This window comes from Buteo buteo, chromosome 16 (assembly GCF_964188355.1).
Source record: "Buteo buteo chromosome 16, bButBut1.hap1.1, whole genome shotgun sequence".
NCBI classification, from domain to species: Eukaryota; Metazoa; Chordata; class Aves; order Accipitriformes; family Accipitridae; genus Buteo; species Buteo buteo.
In genome coordinates, this window is record NC_134186.1 from 27,105,362 (window position 1) to 27,121,281 (window position 15,920).

Below are 15,920 nucleotides of genomic sequence, written 5' to 3' on the forward strand. Positions count from 1 at the left end.
AATCCCAAACATCTACCTGCAAAACAGAAGTGTCGCAACCTCCGTGATAAGCGGCGCAGCCCGTCGTAACCCCCGAATCCTGTCTCCGGGGGCAATAAGAACACCCCTTCGCCCGAAAGTCAACAGCCAGCGATCCCACCCCACAATAAGCCGTGCAATCAGTGAGCTATTAACCTTTTTTTTCTTTTTGGTAAGTGTTTTTCCTCACAGTTAAGAGCACACGAGTTTCTGGAACCTGTTTCCAGAAGCTGCCCCCCTTCCCCCCGTCAGGTGAGGAACCCTTTCCCCGGGCCACAGCGCGGCCCCGTGAGGAGAACGCGCGGGCCACAACGATCGATTTTCTCGTTTTAAAGAGCGTAACGGCCGCGGGAACCCGAGGACGGGCGGCGGCAGCTAATTAAGCTCCGCTAAACCAATTAACGCCCCTCGCCCGGGCTCACCCCCTTCCCGCCGCTCGCGCGGGTGGCCGTTGGGAGGGGGGGGGGAGGCGGCGCGCGCCCTCCCCCGCGCGCCCCGGTTCCCGCGCCGCGAACCCGCCAAACCCCGCGCCCGGCTCGAGACCCGACTTCCCCCCGTCCGGCGGCGACGGCGGGAGGAGGAGGGAGGGAAGAGCCGGGGAACGCCGCGCTCTCATTGGCGCGCGGGGCGGAGGGCAGCGCGGTGATTGGCTGGGCCGTACCACCCTCCCCTCGGCGGCTCAGCGGGTTGAATTCAAATCGGCGGCGGGACGGGACCGGGACCGGGACCGGGACCGGGACCGGGCGGTGGCGGGCAGCGGCCCCACTCCCGGTGGGTTAACGGGGCTTGGGCGGCGGAACGGGAGCGTGGAGCTGAGAGCGGAGCAGTTCTTTAGCGCTCGCCGCTGGCGCCAAATGTTTAAACCGGATCCCGGAAGGGCCCCGCCCGGTGGCGGCGGCCGCCCAATCGGCGGGGCTGCGGCGGGCAGCGGCCGGTGGGGCGGGGCCGTTGGGCGGGCGGGCGCGCGCGGGCCGGGCCCAGAGGCGGGAGGGCGGCGGGAACCGGCTTCGGTTCGCTTCGCTCCGCTCCGGTCCCGTCAGGGCTCTGGGGGGGTCGCCGCCGCCGCCGCCTTCCCTTGGTTAACCGCTTCCCCCCCCCCTCCCCGCCCCGCAGAACCGGCGGGACCCCTGCGATGCGGAGCAGCGCGGCGGCGGGACCGGCGGGTGTCACCTCCTGAGGCTGCGCGGCCGGCGGGAGAATGCAGCAGGCGGGGGGGGAGATGGGGACCGGCGACAAGGTAACGGGCTCGGTTCCGTCTCGTTTTCCTCCGGGGGCGAAACGAAAAAAGCGGGCGGCCCCCTCCCTCAAACACCCCATCCACCGCGGGGGCCGCTGTCTCGGGGGGGGACACGGGGACCGGGAGCGGTGACAGCCCCCCGGGGGGGGGGGCACGACCCGTTCCCAGCCGTTTGCGGCACCCCCGGGTGGGCGACCGCGTTAGTCGGAACGGAGGGGGGTGAGAAACGTCGGCTGGCCGTCATCGGGGGCGTTTTACCATCACTTCCATTTCTGTCCTTAACAAAAATACCGAAATCTTCACCTGGAGACCCTTCTGCACCGGTCTGGTGACGGGCGGTAACTTCTTCCCGGCTCCCCGGTTGCTTTTTTCCTTAATAAAAAGGTGTCTCAGTCATTCTTTACAGCTTTCTGCTGCGGATTAACGTCCACCCTGTCTTTTCCCTAGAGGGAAAGAAAGGGAAAATTACCCTAAGAAGACCACGGGCCCCGGGCCTTAACCCGAAGGCACCGTCAAAGAAACGGTTTCAGGGAGCGGGTTCGCTGGTTCAGGGTTAAAACCGCAAACTTTGACTTCGAGCGACCCAAAAAACGCAGCGGATCTCTGTCCTGCTTTGCCTGTTACCAACAAACAGACCACAGTGCTTCTGGATTTTAACATCACGGTTTTTCTTTCTTGGTGCGTAGGAAAATCATTCTTCTGAGCCATACAGAAGCGTGTTGAAAACCCCTCTGAAACAAGCAGCTACCTCACGTTCCACATTGACAGAGATCCAGCCTGACTGTCAGCCGCTAACCACACCCCCAAAACCTAAAGAAATCCTTCCAGCAGATCCATGGACGCCTACTTCGAACCTGAAAATGCTGATTAGCGCGGCTAGTCCTGAGATCAGGAGCAGAGAACAGAGAAGGGAACTGTCAAACAACGCAAGGGAGGTCCTACAGGCGAAACACTGTTTGCAGGTATGTTGTAAAGGTGTCGTCTTTATTTACTTTTTTTTTAAGTTAGCTGAAGGCTGTTTATTCAGTATAAAAAGTTATACATTAACATACTGCAACTTTTTTAAAGTTTTGGGTTTGGAGTGTTTACCAAATATAAGTAAGGATACTGTCTAGTTGCATGCAACAGGTAATGTTTTGCTGGTTTTATTCCACAGCTGTTGGGGACAAAGGGAGAACACTGGGCCTTTGACAGTGCTCACAGTGAAGCTGTTCAATACCTGTGTTTACCTATTGTAAAAAATTTCAAATTCTCTTTTTCTTATTCCCGTGTAGGAGCACTTATCGGGAGATGAATATGAAAAATCTCAACCGAGTCGCAAAGAGAAAAGTCTAGGATTACTGTGTCATAAATTCTTAGCTCGATATCCTGATTACCCCAGCACTGCAGAGAATAATTACATTTGCCTTGATGAAGTAGCTGAAGAGCTTAGTAAGTTGGTGTATAGGCCGTTACATAGTTCTTCATTCAAATGTGCCAATAACCTACCATTTGTGTTAGTACATTTTTGCCCCGTAAAATTTTGAATGCTTGCTGTGTACTCTAAAACTTATTTAAACCTGGCTTTAAACTCTTAATTCTTAGAGCAATTCTTTTAAAAAGCTAAAATTTCTTCAGTGAACTGAATTGAGAAATTCTGAATTTTGTTTAATATTAAACATCTAAATTATTGCCGACACCACAAATAACAAGCTGCAGGTTTTTGGATCTAGAGATGATGGCTAGGATTAGGGGTTGGATTTTTGTGGCAGGAACTAGAGTGTCTCAGGCTGAACCTACAACTTCCTGTCCAATCAAGACATCAAACCAAGAAACTACTTTCTACTCTCTATGATAACTTAACTTTCTCATTTTATATCACTATTTTTGTATCACACCAATGATCTACCGAGAGTCTAAGTTGCTAACATTAAGCTGAAGCTTTTTTTTATCAAAGAGCTATGAAATTACAGTATTCTACAGATTATAACACTGATAATAATTATAAATCATACTGCTATAAAATTTTTTGGTGTTACATCTTCAGAATATGTTGAGGGACACAGAAGAGGGGTGAACTGCAAATTAAACAAAATCTATTCTATTTATACTTTGTACAAAATAACATCTCTTTTAGAAAATGCCTAGTCAAAACCAAGAATTTAACAGGCAAAAGAGAAAAGGACAGTGTGTTAATAACGTATAAAAACAAGTTACAAAACAGTTGTCTGCCATGAGTTTCCAAGGTTATTTAGTGAGATGATCTAAAATCGATGCAATGAATAATTAAAAATGCTTTGGGTTTTTTTAAAGCTGTATCGAAACCCATCTAATGGCTCTTTTGGCAACAGTAAGTTTTATTTCTTAAGTAATGCTGTAAACCAAGAATAACTGTGGAAAAGCAAGTCCTTCCATATCTAAAGCAAGAACTGTTTTCCCTTCCTTGCCGGCAAGATCTATGAGGGCTATTTTCAGAAACCTTTGTAAAGAGGAATCGGCAAAAATGGCTTAGAAGTGTATTAAGAGGAGGGGGAAGCACAGGAAACTGATCCCTTCTGTGTGCAAACCATGTTTTAGGTAAATGTCTGACAAAACATATTTTGTGTAGTAGAGATACCATGTTTGTCTGTATTTTTTCAGATGTTGAACGTAGACGCATATACGACATTGTGAACGTCCTAGAGAGCCTACACATGGTGAGCCGCCTTGCCAAAAACAGATATGCTTGGCACGGGCGACATAATCTCTCCAAAACCCTGCAAGCTTTGAAAAAAGTCGGAGAAGAGAACAAATATACACAACAAATTCAGATGATCAAGAAAAGAGAGTATGAGCATGAATTTGATCTCGATGGTGAAAGCAATGAAGAAATGGCAAGATCTTTTGGCTCAAATGAGCATTCAGAAATGTCTTTTGTTGAGCTCCCAGGAATGGAATTTCGTGCTGGTAATAATTCTCTATAATGCCAAGAATAATACGTGCTTTAATGATAAGTATCTATGAACTTGCAAAAAACATTTATTGGACTTTTTTTTCTGAAATGCGACTGCCTGAAAGGCACCACAACTGTTTGTGGTGAGAAAAAGTCCTCTACGCTCTTTCACTTCTCTTATTCGTACAATTCTTACACAAGTATTTTGTTTTTACAGTGCAAGAACAAGGGGGCATCAGCTGAAACTATCAAACATACCCGACATACAGTCCAACTGCAGGATCTGTTACCATTGAATGTTATAGAAGCTACAAGTATAAATTACTCAATTTATTTTTTAATTTAGGTTTGATTCATGGAAGAAATGTTAATTAATGATTGTTGCATACGTTGTATAACCTGCAGTTAAGCATCTTTAAGACTACAGGTTGTCAGACAGTAGGAAATGTATACAGGTGGAAACATGGCATTCTCTTCTTTGTAGTTAGACTTGGTACTCCCCTTATTATCTGATTCTTGCCATGTACAAACATAACTCTGGAGTCCACATCGGCCCTGCCTAGTTGCTGTGTTGTCTGTTCTTATAATAATTGTTACTGACGAATTTCTTCAGTGTTTTAAAAGCGTCTGTAGCTGGTGTGTCACTTAATACTTTAATCCTTTCTCCTGTCTGCTGCAGCATCAGTAAATAGCAGGAAAGACAAGTCTTTACGAGTGATGAGTCAGAAATTTGTGATGCTGTTTCTTGTATCGACTCCTCAAATAGTAAGCCTTGAAGTTGCTGCTAAAATCTTGATTGGAGAAGACCAGTTGGAAGACTTAGATAAAAGCAAGTTTAAAAGTAAGTAGAATATCAAGTGTAAGCTAAATGAACTATTCCAGTGCTAGTTTATACAGTGTAAAATACCACCATCTTTTTCCTGCCATAAATACATTTGAGCCTCCAAAAGCTCATTAAACACCTTGCAGAGTTTTTTAACAGAGACCCATGTAAAAGGAAAAGTCCATTAAATCCTCTCTCCTGAAGTAATGTCACAAGGCTGCTCCTTGGTAACAATTTCCCTTTCTCTTTCCTCAAGCAGTCTGTCAAGGATTGCAGGATCATTTCATCAAAGATGCCCTAGAATCATGCAAATCTGTGCTCTGGTCATGTAACTTACTTGTTGGAAATCTAAATAAATTCTGTAGAAGTCCTGTTAATAACTTACACGTGAGAGGAAGTGAAACCCAATGCTGTAACTGTCAATTATTTCTTCATTCTTTTACCCTGTTTTCAGTTCCTTGCACACTTCCTCATCTCCCTCTCCAGTCAAGTGAAAAGGTACTTCTAGGTCTAGGCCTATGTGTCTATAATAATCAAAAATGTGCCTGCTCTTGAGGGGCCAAGAATTAATTGTGGGTTTCATTGAAAATTACACCCGTCCTTGATTCTCAGGCAGACTCCATTGCTTTTTTGTAAGGAATTGTATCTATGCAAAAAGAAAACCGATCCTTGCTGGTTTCAGTTCATAATTGCCTTTCCACTGCTTCATGGCAACATAGAGTGAGTGGGTGGGTAGTCAGTAGGGTTTTTTTTTAATTCGTTTTCATTCTTTCTTTTTCCTCTGTAATGTCTGTCTCGCAATAAAAGCATTTTCAGGGCATTCCATCCATGTGTCTGTATTTCAGGTATCACATGTTTTACCCTGTTCTTGGTTAAGAAGCGTAGTCCCAAGTTCCATGACTTACTAGACTTTAAGTTTTCAGTAGCAGAAGCATTGGCCTAACCACATTCACTTTGCAGTCCAGAAGTCACTGGTAATTTGACTGCTGCCTAAAACTTTTCCCTAATAGTTCAACCAGAAAACAGTTAAGAATACGCAGGATGATTATCCTGTTGGATTTTAGCATGCCTCTTCCCCCTAGTTCCCATGTTTGCCATTGCATGCATGTACCTGCCTTCTAAGCTACTTATTTTCACTCCAGAATTTGTATAGGTTTGGGCATTGCACAGAAGAACCCAACTTGTTTTGAAAATTTTTTCTCTATATTTAGCATAATATACTTAGCAGTATTTTCTTTTCTAGGTCTGTATCTATGTCATTCTATTTTACTTATGAACTTTATATTGTGATGTGTTATTTCATAGTATAAATACCTGTTCCACAAAATTGTTCTAACAAAAAAATTATAAAGGTTTTTCCTTTTAGCTGCTAAAAGGGCGTTACAACATTTTTAATCTGCTGTATGTTGTCAATCAGAATTGCTATACTTTACATTTGTTTATTTTATTTCAGCCAAAATTAGGAGACTTTATGACATAGCAAATGTTCTCAGTAGCCTTGAGCTTATCAAGAAAGTTCATGTTACGGAGGAGAGAGGTAGAAAACCAGCATTCAAATGGACAGGACCTGACGTCTTGCCAAGTGTTCAGGGTAGGTGTGTGTGTGTCATTTCCTTTTGTTCTGCTGATGATTTTGATTGATTGTTTTCTCCGCTAGATTTTTTTTTTATCAAAAGACAGTAAACTAAGCAGAAAATCTTTACTAGTCACATCACTGTCCTTAGTCCTTGACAGCATAGCACACCAGTGTGTATTTCCACATAGGGGGTGTACTCACACTGAGACTCTTGCATTTCCATTTTTGCTGCTGCTACTACTTTGATGATTATAAGCCAGGCTCAAATAACTGCTTTTAGTTACTGAATCTGCACATGATATGTATTTACTCTTTCGTGGTTTTTCTGCTTTTTAGATACAAAACTTGAAACAACTTCTATGAGCTGTCCCCCATCTATTTTGGAATCCATCCCTTCCAAAGAGCAGTGTTCAAAAAACCTTTTTCCTTCAAGAGGAAAGCAAAACTTCACTCGGCATCCTTCTCTAATAAAGTTAGTTAAAACTATAGAAAATGACAGAAGAAAGATCCAATCTGCTCCAACCAGTCCAGTTAAAATGAGTGCAAGTAAGTAGCTGAAAAATACATTTCTCTATCTTTTTCTAAGTATGTTTTTTAACTCAGCTGTAGTCTTACATTAAATATTCAGGTTTGCCGTCTCCTCATAGGAGATGCGGGTGGGTAGATATGCCTTCTTAAGACGTGTTTGTTGTAAGAAATGTCAAAAATAGACAAGATGGGGAAAATATATGTTGCCTGTAAATCTGAGGCCTTACAAGACTGCTCACTGCATAAGCTCTGCAATTACTAGAAGCTCTTTCCAGTTTGGTGGACCAAATCCAGTCACAGCTTGTGCAGTTGCAACAAAATAAATACATTCATTGAGATCTGGACCAAATTTGGCACACTGTAGGGAACTCTAGCCTTCTCTTTCACACCAAATACCCAAGGAGTGGCATATTACTGCTTTGGGTTCAAGAAGAATATTATATTGCTTTTTACATATCACTATCTTGACTTTGTGCGATGTCTTACCAGCTACAAACTTGTTTGTGTAGTATAGCTGATTCTCTGGATATCATATCTTTCTCTGTGAACTGCCCTAACCCTGGTTTGTTGTGGCAACTGCTTTAGATTTCACTATGTAAGCAGTTCTGTATCCTGTAAAATTGCCAGACAATTGCGTATCAATGTTCATGTTCTTGTTAGGTAGCCTCTTTGGAGGGGAAAAAAAAAAAAAAGGGGGGCTGAGGCTTTAAAGTTTTTTTGATGGAAGCTATCATCCAATTGATCAAATCAAGTCTGGGCTGCAGTTTGAGGATAACGTGGAGTCTTAGTGTCTTCTCATTAAATGTGTATGCCACATAAAATAACGCAGTCTCCTCAAGAAAAAATTTAACTTCTGTGTTTGATGTACTAACAGTTTTGTTTTCCCTCTCCAACCAGGTACTGATCAAAATTTATCAGCTCTCCCAAGTAAAATGGCTCAGGTTCCAGCAATTGCTAAACATCAGTTGGAAGGACAATCAAAGTAAGTTTGCACAAGTGTTAAGGTGAGAAGCTTTATTTTGTCACTGGCCATTAAGTTAAAGCTATGCTCAGTTTGAGTTGGGCAATAGTCTGCGAAGAACAGTAACCCCTGATACTGCAGGCTATTTTTTTCACTTATTTTCTGCTCAGTGGATTGAGAAGTACAAGCTTACGTTAAGTCTTTGCATTGCAGAAAATAATTTGTTGGGGCATTCGTTTCTGCACAAAGGCATTAAAATGTGTTTGGGTTTTTGTTTGTTTTGTGTTTTTTTTTTAAGGAAAGCAAAAGAGTTGAAATTGTCAAGATCTGCTTTGGAATCTAATCAGTCGTCGCCTGAGGTAGTCCCCAAGCCCGAACCTCCTTGCGTCGCAGCACCCTCCCAGCAGCCAGCTCTTGCACAGCCACCGGCTGTCTGTCCTCCAAGCCACAGTTCAGTCTCACCAGTAATACTACCTCATACTCCTGCTGGTGTTTCGTATGCAATATATCTGCACCCTTCCCAAGCCCACACTGTGACAACATACAGCCCAAGTTTCATGTTGCAGCCTCTACCATGTGCTAATGTAACTGGAATTAAGAGTATTAATTCAAAAGTATTAAATAAAACAACCACTGAGGAAGGGGACAATCAGGTGACTACAGATGATCCAACAAAATCCTTGACAGCTAAAGAAGGACCGCCTATAAAATCAGAAACTTCATCACAGAGGTGCCTTAAAAGATCACAAGCATTACAAGAGAATAATTTGATTAAAAAGTGTAGAAGTGATGAGGAAAGCCTTGATACTTCTTTGGTAAGTTAAATTATTTTTAAAATGCCATTTTATAGCTTAGTGATGTTGCTACCTACTCATTTTGAAAGTGGTTTAGGAGCCTACCAGATGTTGTCAAATTTGTAAATGAATTGTAAGGAAGCCTGCCAGGGGAGTACTCTTGTAAACACTTAAGCCTTTAGCTTACTCTAAGAGCATTTGTACTGCAGACTTGCAGAACCTTTACTGTATGAAACAGTATCCATGTTGGCGTTTGGAAGACCAGATCTTGTGTTCTTCTTCATACCCGCCCTTCTGGAGGGTAAGAAAACAGTTAAAAGACAAAATTGAAGTTGTCTGCCGTTCCTTGCTAAACAAGTGTGCTTAGGTGTTTTAAATAACATTACACTTGAAGGGATGATGTTCATTTGTTGTGCTTGCTAATGTATGGGGGGGGCTGGTTTGATGGTTTTTTAATATATATCAAATATCACATAATCTTGCTGGTATTTGCAAAGCATCAGGCAGGATATACAGTATACAATATAACATATATCCTTGAAAAACCAACCTAGGATCAAGGCTGTATTTTTCTCCTTGTTCCCCTCCCTTCCCCCTCCAAATATTTATTTCCCAGAAGATGTGTCAGAGTGTACAGGTGGGAGTTATTTTATTTTGACTAATAAAACATTATGTCAATACTTGCCTATTTATACAATGATTCTGGAGTAGTTCAGGTTGCTCATCTTTACACAATGGCTGGCATTCATTCTTGGGTTTTAGAGGTGTTTAGGAGGGAAAGTGGACACATAAAAGTTGCTGGACAGGGAATGTCCCAAAATCCAATTTCTATCCAATGTTGTACATTGTTAACGTTGGATCATTGTAGGTGTAATAATACAGCACACGAAGAGAGTAAGAGGTTCAGATACACTTGATGCATATGGAGAAACTGGGTCTGGATTGCTTTCTGCTCCTCGGTTGCTGAACGTTTTAGTGTCTCTGTGAATTACTAGGCTGCTTTAAATTGTGCTTGCCAAAATGGTCATGAAATGTTATCGGCGTTTTGTGACGATGTGTGGCGTCAAACATCCACTAGCTGTGAAGGAGCAAGAGGGGATAACGTGGAACTGGTTGTCTTAGTTGTCTCAAGCACAAACTTGAGAATCAGGAGAAAGGAGAAAGCTTGCTTTCCTAATTTTTAAAATGTATAAATATCCTTGTAGATCTGTAATTGAGAATGTGAAGTCTTACGATGCCTGCCTTTGTTTTCGTATGTACTTTTTTAAAGGGAGGATCCACAAAAAATGAAAGACCACTTTCCAGTAGCTCACAAATTAATCACGAAACGGACAATTTCCAGGAAGAGAGACAGAACAAAACTGAAACATTAGATCAAAACATGGCAAGTCGCTGTGACCAAAGTAAAAGAGACCATGTTCTAGAAGATGAGGACAAAATCAAAACTAAACAAGACATACCTGTAGCATTTGCCGTTCCTGCTCACGAGGTAGGCTTTGTCAGACACCACAGCATGTCTTGCCCTTACCTGGGAAAACACCACGGTGGAGTCTTTGCAAAAGAAACAAAACTATAATGCACTACACATATATAGATTGTCTTTGGTTGGATTATTTTTAGTATGCTTTTAAAACCTTATTTTTTAGGAATGTAGGACTTAATTACACAAATAAGAGGACATGAAGTGACTTTCAGGCTTCGACTGGGATGAAGATCACAACTAGGACTAAGTAGATGAAGGCAACGTTGAGATCCCATACCTCCCCAGTCCTTTGTGCATATTTAGTCTCAGATACTTTGATTTACAACAGAATAACACGAAAGTCTCTTCATCAGTAAAATCTGGTATTACTGCAGTTAAGACTTACTACTGTAGAGAACCTGAATAAAAAACAGTTCTGTTGACAAAAACAGAACTTGTAAATGCAAAAGGATTTCCTTCCAATATTTGTCTTATGAAAACACAATCCAAGAATGAGGTGACATGATGATTACTGGGTCTGGATGTTTCTTCTGGGCGGGAAAAGAAAAGTATTCAGTATCACGATTTCTCTGTTGTCTAGTCTAACTGCATTGTGTTAATCCCAGGTGGATTTCCAGTTCCTCACTGAGGATATCCGCTGGAAATGGAGCCAGCTGACTTCCACACAGTAGGGCAGTCTTACTTTAAAGAGTGTGTCCTTGAGTCCGTTGGGTCCAATTCTAGACAGAAGGTGGTACAGACATGGAATATAGGATCGTAGGGATACAGAGGATAAGGAATAAGAACAAGGCAAGGGGGATGCAACGTTGGAGAAAAACTTCATTTTTTGTTTATTATGTGTTTGGGGAAAAGGTGTATTGTCTTTTTTCTTTTTCAGACTTTTTTTCCATCTGGTTATCTTATTCCTCTTACTCAGTGCACCCATGGCAACAAAGCAGGCTTTTCTAATAAAGAGAAAGCTGGGTTATGTTCATTACAGCACACTACCTACAGCTCACCCGTTGCTGGTGAGTATTAAATAAAATAGGCATACAGTTGTCCTACTGAGGTAATGAAATCACAACGCAACGGCTTGAGTCTCAATTTTTAATCCCCTTCATCAGTTGATTTGTCTGTTGCAGGTGTTATTCCAGTGACAGCATCTGAACTGAAAGCAGTTAACATTCCTGCTTTTCAAATAACACCCTTGAATATAATGCTGTCACCAACTTCTATAGCTGCTGCACCTGTATTGAGCAACTCCTGTCTCAATTCAAGCAATACCAGTTCTGCCCAAAATCCAAGTTCTTCAGTTCTGAACTTTACACTGCAACACATAGGACTAATACCTGCTGGTGTGCAAGTTCCTGCAAATCCTGTTCTTCAGAACATGTCAGTCTCTTTACAACCAGAAAATGTTAGCTATAGCTCAGAAAACATGAACTTGCAAGAAGATAAGGTAAGTAAAAATATATTGCAACTTTTTGACTGTGATGGGTTAAGTGAGAAGTATAGCTCAGTAATTCCTTTATAGCAGGTAGAATTTTTAAAGAAAGAATTTTTTTTTTTTTTAATCTTTATAAATCAGCACTGCCCACAAAGAGCTGGCAGCGAAAGCTAGCATAAGTACAATATAATTGAGAGGTTAGAAAGGAAGAACAATTATCTTATCTGTTGTGGAAGTGGAGCCAGCTGGAAGATGACAAGATGTGAAGAGACAGCTCGTTTAGAGGGAGGATTTTGCACAGATCTGAGATGACTTTTATTAACAATTTATCCGTTTGTTACTTTATCTTTCCTTCTTGTTACTCTCCTAATCTAAAATTCTTGCATTTAATGTTAGCTTTTTTTTAATAGGATGAGATTGTAGAGGATTTTTAAAGAGTATTTTTTTCCTCACAGGAAGTTTCTCTGTATATTTTGTGTAATACTGTACCGCCTAAGATCAGTTTGTGTTAAAAAAGGAGATAGGAGGGGATTAAAGAAACAAGATTTTTGTTTAATTAATTTTTATACATATATATTTATAGCTATATCAAGGAATACAGGTGTATTCTTCTCAGTAAAGAGTTGTTAGTTTTTAAATTTCAGGAGAAAACAGTATTTTGCTAACATCCTGTAGAAACCTAAAACTAGAATTCACTTTGGTTTTTTTTCTTCCCCTTAAATGAAAGTAACTTTCCCTCTTCTCTTTAGCCTTCTGTTCCAAAGGAGCTCCAAGAGCCCCAGACAGTTACGGAAAACTTTTTCCGCACACCAGGAGGGCCTAACACAGTATCTTCGCTATCTGCAAATTCAGATGGTACCGACAGAATCTCTCAAGGAACTCTGTATATTCCTCAACGCAAACTTGAAGTGTCAGAAGACTAATTTAGGGATATTGAATTGCTGAATGTGTTAGCAGGCATAATTACTGGTAACACACTGCACACATCTTGGATTGTATGATGGACAATGTGTGTTTTGGACATGTATTGGCAAGACCTCAGTACTGGAATAGCCTTAATTAATGCTTTAGAAATAAACCTGGCTCTTAATGAGAAAGTTAATGTCTAATAATATTTTTCCAAAAGGTTTACCTGAAGTATTATAGCAACAAAGTTATGTATCTAGTGTTTTTTTGTGTTGCTTTTCTGCTATGCAAAGTAAGCTGAAATTATCTTTGTACAGAAAGGTACAGTCTATCAGTCAGTACATATTTTGCACAAAGAAAAGTACTGTGAGTGTGTACATATTTTATGTCTTAACAAAAAGGCCACAGTTAAAATGTCTTGCTCCTATGTTCAATAATGCTCTTTTGTAAAGTTAGTTAAAAAAAATAAAACAACAAAAAATGAATTCTTAATCAAGTTTTATATAAGTTAAGAATTATTTATACTGTATTTTTAAATCAATTTGTTCAGATTAAACTTACATCAAACTCAACATTTTGACTTTTTTTGTTTGATCAACTTAAATCAGCTAAGTAATACATTGTATATTCGCGGGCATCTCTTCATTCTTATATTTGTCAGACAGGGGTGTCTGTCTTCTGAAGAAAGGGAAAATGTTATTTCATGAGAAAGAGATTTAAGTAACTCGATCTAACTTCTGAGCTCTTATCACTAGAGATTACATCTCCTAATACCAACAATTAGAGGAAAACACAGTTATGAAGTTTGGAATTCAGAGTATCTTTATCACCCTGGAGCATTCTGGAAAGTGCTGTCCAGATGTCGCAAAGGAGAAGTTAGATGGTTTGGGCCTCGAACTGAACAGACAATCTTGGTAAGAGTTGAAGATGAGCACTCGTTACTTTGCCTCTCTTCTATTCAACTCCGAGTTTGAGCCAGGTCCCTGCTATGCTATACATACTCTATAGGTTCTCTTGACACTGGAGAGGTTTCAAGCCTGAGAGAAAGTTTTTGTAACATTTCACCTAAGGTTTTGTAACCATCTAAACCAGTTTGTGGCAGAAATCACGCGTGCAGTTACTGAAGCGCTAGCTGTTGACCGCTGCAAACAGCGTAAGGTCTGGCTTCTAGAAGGAGGGAGCCCCGTGTCTCCTGGGCGTACCTACACCATACAGAGGCTGTACTGTTAGTTTCTGCTTTCTAGCAAAGATCAGCGTCGCCTTCCAACTGTTGTTTTTCCCTTCTTGCAATTTGTCAAACACGTTAAGTTAAACCAACTGAATTTGAATACGTGTAGCAGAGTCACTGCTACACTAAACAGAGAAAGATGAAGCCTCCTCATACAGCTCACACTCAGATGACAGGGAATAACTAACAAATTAAAGGAAAACACAGTGTATCATCTACCTTCCCAGGTGAAATGTGCCCGGCTGTCCAAATTAGGACAGGAGAACTGCTAGCAAAGCCCAAAATTCAGGCTTGGGCTGGATAAAAAAAAAAACCAGAACAGCTAACGCAGTAAAACCAACTGCCTTGCTCTTTAATAATGCAAAATTTTAATATAAACTACACATGACAGAATACAATCACTACTGAAATACTCCTGCATGAGAGAGAGAGGAGAATAAAAGCTGGAAAATGGAGGAATTCTCACTGCAGCAGCGAATAGATTTTTTTTTTTCCTTCTCCAAAGTGGTAATTGATCGATGTTCCTTACACATTCTATCAATTTAATTCTAGAAGTATAAAGACAAAGACTTACAGAAACTTGCGTTATTCAAAGGAAACAAACTACAAACCTTTCATTCTTGGACACCGCAGTTGACAGAATAAGAAACTACAGTAATTAGGCTTGGAGAAATGGTCTCCTCACAAACAGTGCTCTGTTCTGAAAAGCTGAACATATATTCTGACTTGCTGCCTAGTGTCCCTTGGCTCCTGTCAGAACACAGTTGCTTGTTTTTTCACGCAGGCTTTATAACACCTAGCGCTTTAACTTGTTCATTTTGCAGGCTCAGAAACTACCGCTTCTCTGCTCAAAGTACCCTATTCCCCAGAAGACTTGCATTTCGCTCCAACTAGCTGAGCTCACTGCTCTTCCGACCTGCATCACCCACCCTCGAGCGTGACCCGAGTACCCGATGTGCTCTGCTGCCAAGCTCTAGGGAAGTCCCTCTGATCCTCAGGCTCGCTTCGCTTTTGATATGCTGCGTTCCAGTCCTCGGAGCAGAGTTTTTTAATCCCTACCTTTGATTTACAGAAAACACTACCTTCCCGCTCCACCAGGAATATAAAAATTCATCCATGTGTATGTTCCAGCTGCATATTTCGAGTCTGTTCTTCCAGTCTCAGGCCCCGATAACCACAGTGGACCAGGGATTATATGAAATGCCAACTAACCCACAAGGGGTCTGACTGCTCCTTTGAGCTGGAAAGAGCCTCTCAACCAGACTCGCTTCCTTACGGGAGCACACAGTATCCGGGGTAGCACAGAAGTACAGAAATGAACACCCAATACCAGGAAACTGAAGGTTGTTCCCTGCCTTTTCCCCTTAAATTCTCTGACAAACCTAAAGGTAAAATACTTACTGACATTTTGGGGTAATCTCTCGACAGATTTCCCTGCAGTTGGTTACCGTGCAAATCCACCCAAGTACATGATCTACATGATGCGAGTGAGGATCAGTGAAGAAGATTCAGTTCCCTCAAATTGCAAGGGTCCTAACTTAGAAATCACCGAGGCTGCAAACACAAAGCGGTTACAAGCTGCTTAACACTTTCCCTGTACTCCAACAGCAAGCTCAGTCCTGCCCCAACCCCTCCTTGCTGCCATCGTACAACAAACGTCCATACCACGTACACTGCTCCGTCACCTCTGCATTTAGCCTTGTCTGACATAGGCAGAAGAGTTCCTTTAACTATCCAGGGAGAATGACCAAGGAGAGACGGAGTCCAGCTCTCCTGCTTAGGGAAAAATAGTCCTCCAACTTGACAACGAGAACCTGTCTCTGCATTATAAAATTTTTGCTGGACTCAACAGTCAATGATCTATAGGCTCCCAAGAGTTTTCAAAGTAGCCTCAGCGAACAGACCCCAAAAATCCTGACGTGGATTTGGCAGCTAATTTCCTTACGCTCCCATGGAAGTCCCAGGGTTCAGACTCTCAGCTTCAGAGTCCTGGTGTTTAACCCCCAAGGCTGTAAGGGCTTGGCCCCTT

At 41.9% G+C, this 15,920-nt stretch overlaps 1 protein-coding gene across 2 annotated transcripts; it reads left to right on the forward strand.

Annotated features, from left to right (window-relative positions):
* Positions 1-1,025: 1,025 nt before the first annotated feature.
* On the forward strand, positions 1,026-13,228 carry E2F8 (E2F transcription factor 8). 2 transcript variants are annotated; one of them, XM_075048238.1, is made up of 13 exons: positions 1,026-1,255; positions 1,942-2,217; positions 2,530-2,686; positions 3,875-4,180; positions 4,846-5,007; positions 6,443-6,580; positions 6,902-7,111; positions 7,991-8,075; positions 8,353-8,869; positions 10,119-10,337; positions 11,209-11,338; positions 11,435-11,769; positions 12,507-13,228. In XM_075048238.1, the coding sequence occupies exons 1-13, from the start codon at positions 1,217-1,219 to the stop codon at positions 12,678-12,680; spliced, it is 2,748 nt and encodes a 915-aa protein (XP_074904339.1). In that variant the 5' UTR covers positions 1,026-1,216; the 3' UTR covers positions 12,681-13,228. The 2 variants fall into 2 exon arrangements, with proteins under 2 accessions (XP_074904339.1, XP_074904340.1); XM_075048239.1 differs by having other exon boundaries at positions 11,453-11,769.
* Positions 13,229-15,920: the final 2,692 nt, after the last annotated feature.

What these genes read in the sequence shown, in the direction of transcription:
- E2F8 (XM_075048238.1), top strand. Translation starts at nt 1,217, where the DNA reads ATGCAGCAGGCGGGGGGGGAGATGGGGACCGGCGACAAG. An exon ending in TGAAGTAGCTGAAGAGCTTA is followed by an intron (nt 2,687 to 3,874) that starts GTAAGTTGGTGT and finishes GTATTTTTTCAG; the next exon opens with ATGTTGAACGTAGACGCATA. An exon ending in CAGTTGGAAGGACAATCAAA is followed by an intron (nt 8,076 to 8,352) that starts GTAAGTTTGCAC and finishes TTTTTTTTTAAG; the next exon opens with GAAAGCAAAAGAGTTGAAAT.